This window comes from Theobroma umbraticum, unplaced genomic scaffold, assembly GCF_002168275.2.
Source record: "Theobroma umbraticum cultivar Fairchild unplaced genomic scaffold, ASM216827v3 scaffold_67.0, whole genome shotgun sequence".
In the NCBI taxonomy this organism is placed as follows: Eukaryota; Viridiplantae; Streptophyta; class Magnoliopsida; order Malvales; family Malvaceae; genus Theobroma; species Theobroma umbraticum.
Window position 1 is genome coordinate 5,825,683 of NW_018397262.1, and position 813 is coordinate 5,826,495.

General features: G+C 36.7%; 1 protein-coding gene across 1 annotated transcript in view; it reads right to left on the reverse strand.

Moving 5' to 3' along the window:
• The window catches only part of LOC110418847 (G-type lectin S-receptor-like serine/threonine-protein kinase SD1-1), a 3,361-nt gene that overhangs the window by 1,514 nt on the left and 1,034 nt on the right, over nt 1-813 (reverse strand). Inside the window, exons 2-4 of the mRNA XM_021431672.2 lie at nt 657-811; nt 436-552; nt 4-84 (exon numbers count right to left, since the gene is read on the reverse strand). Of these exons, the coding sequence (XP_021287347.2) occupies nt 4-84; nt 436-552; nt 657-811 (353 nt within the window). The remainder of the gene's footprint in view (nt 1-3; nt 85-435; nt 553-656; nt 812-813) is intronic.

The following is an 813-nucleotide window of genomic DNA, read 5'->3' on the forward strand; positions in this document are numbered from 1 at the left end:
TACCTAGCTCGAATACAGCAAGGTCCATATCTTCACTCTGGCCTTGGTTCTTTTGATCATTTTCAATCGTTTCTTCAACTTCATCTGAAATAGTAGTCAAAATAGGCTAGCATTCAACATAGAAATACGCTTTCCTATGCATATTGATAGATTTAGATAGAAGAACAGAAGCTGTATGCTTCTTCTGAGCAGCAAAACCAAAAATATGCAACCAATTGTTCATGGACACTTTTTTTTATCAGATCATAAAACAAAATTGAAAATCATCTATTATCAGATTTGATTAGGAATATAAGTGAAATGGCAAATTTCAGTATTACTGTTTTTTGAAAACAGGGTAGGCATGTGATAGCACTGCTGTGAGCAAAAATGATTTTGGTATTTGCATCAAATACCAACTTTCCCCTGCTTTATGAGGGCCATAGTCGATGTTACCTTCTAGTTTTCTCCTTCTTCTCCGGATGTAATAAATGACTACAAGAATCCCCAAGAACAAAGCAATTGGTGTTGCAATTATGACGGCCAGCTTCGCCTTACGCGTGTTTTTCAGTTCTGCATGATCAATATTGATGAAGGAGCACAAATATAATTAAACAAAAGCCAAAAGACATTATCACAAGCTGTAACAAGAATACGTTCCGATTTTAAACTGATACCTGCTTCTGAAGCAGAGACTTTGATGTAAAGATCCTGGCCATATGATTGAAATTGCTCAATATCAATTAGATCACCAAACCACATGGCGCAGCCGCTACCTCCTCCTCTAATATCTAAATTAGTGTATGCCATACAAGAACAGTTCTGCAAGCACCT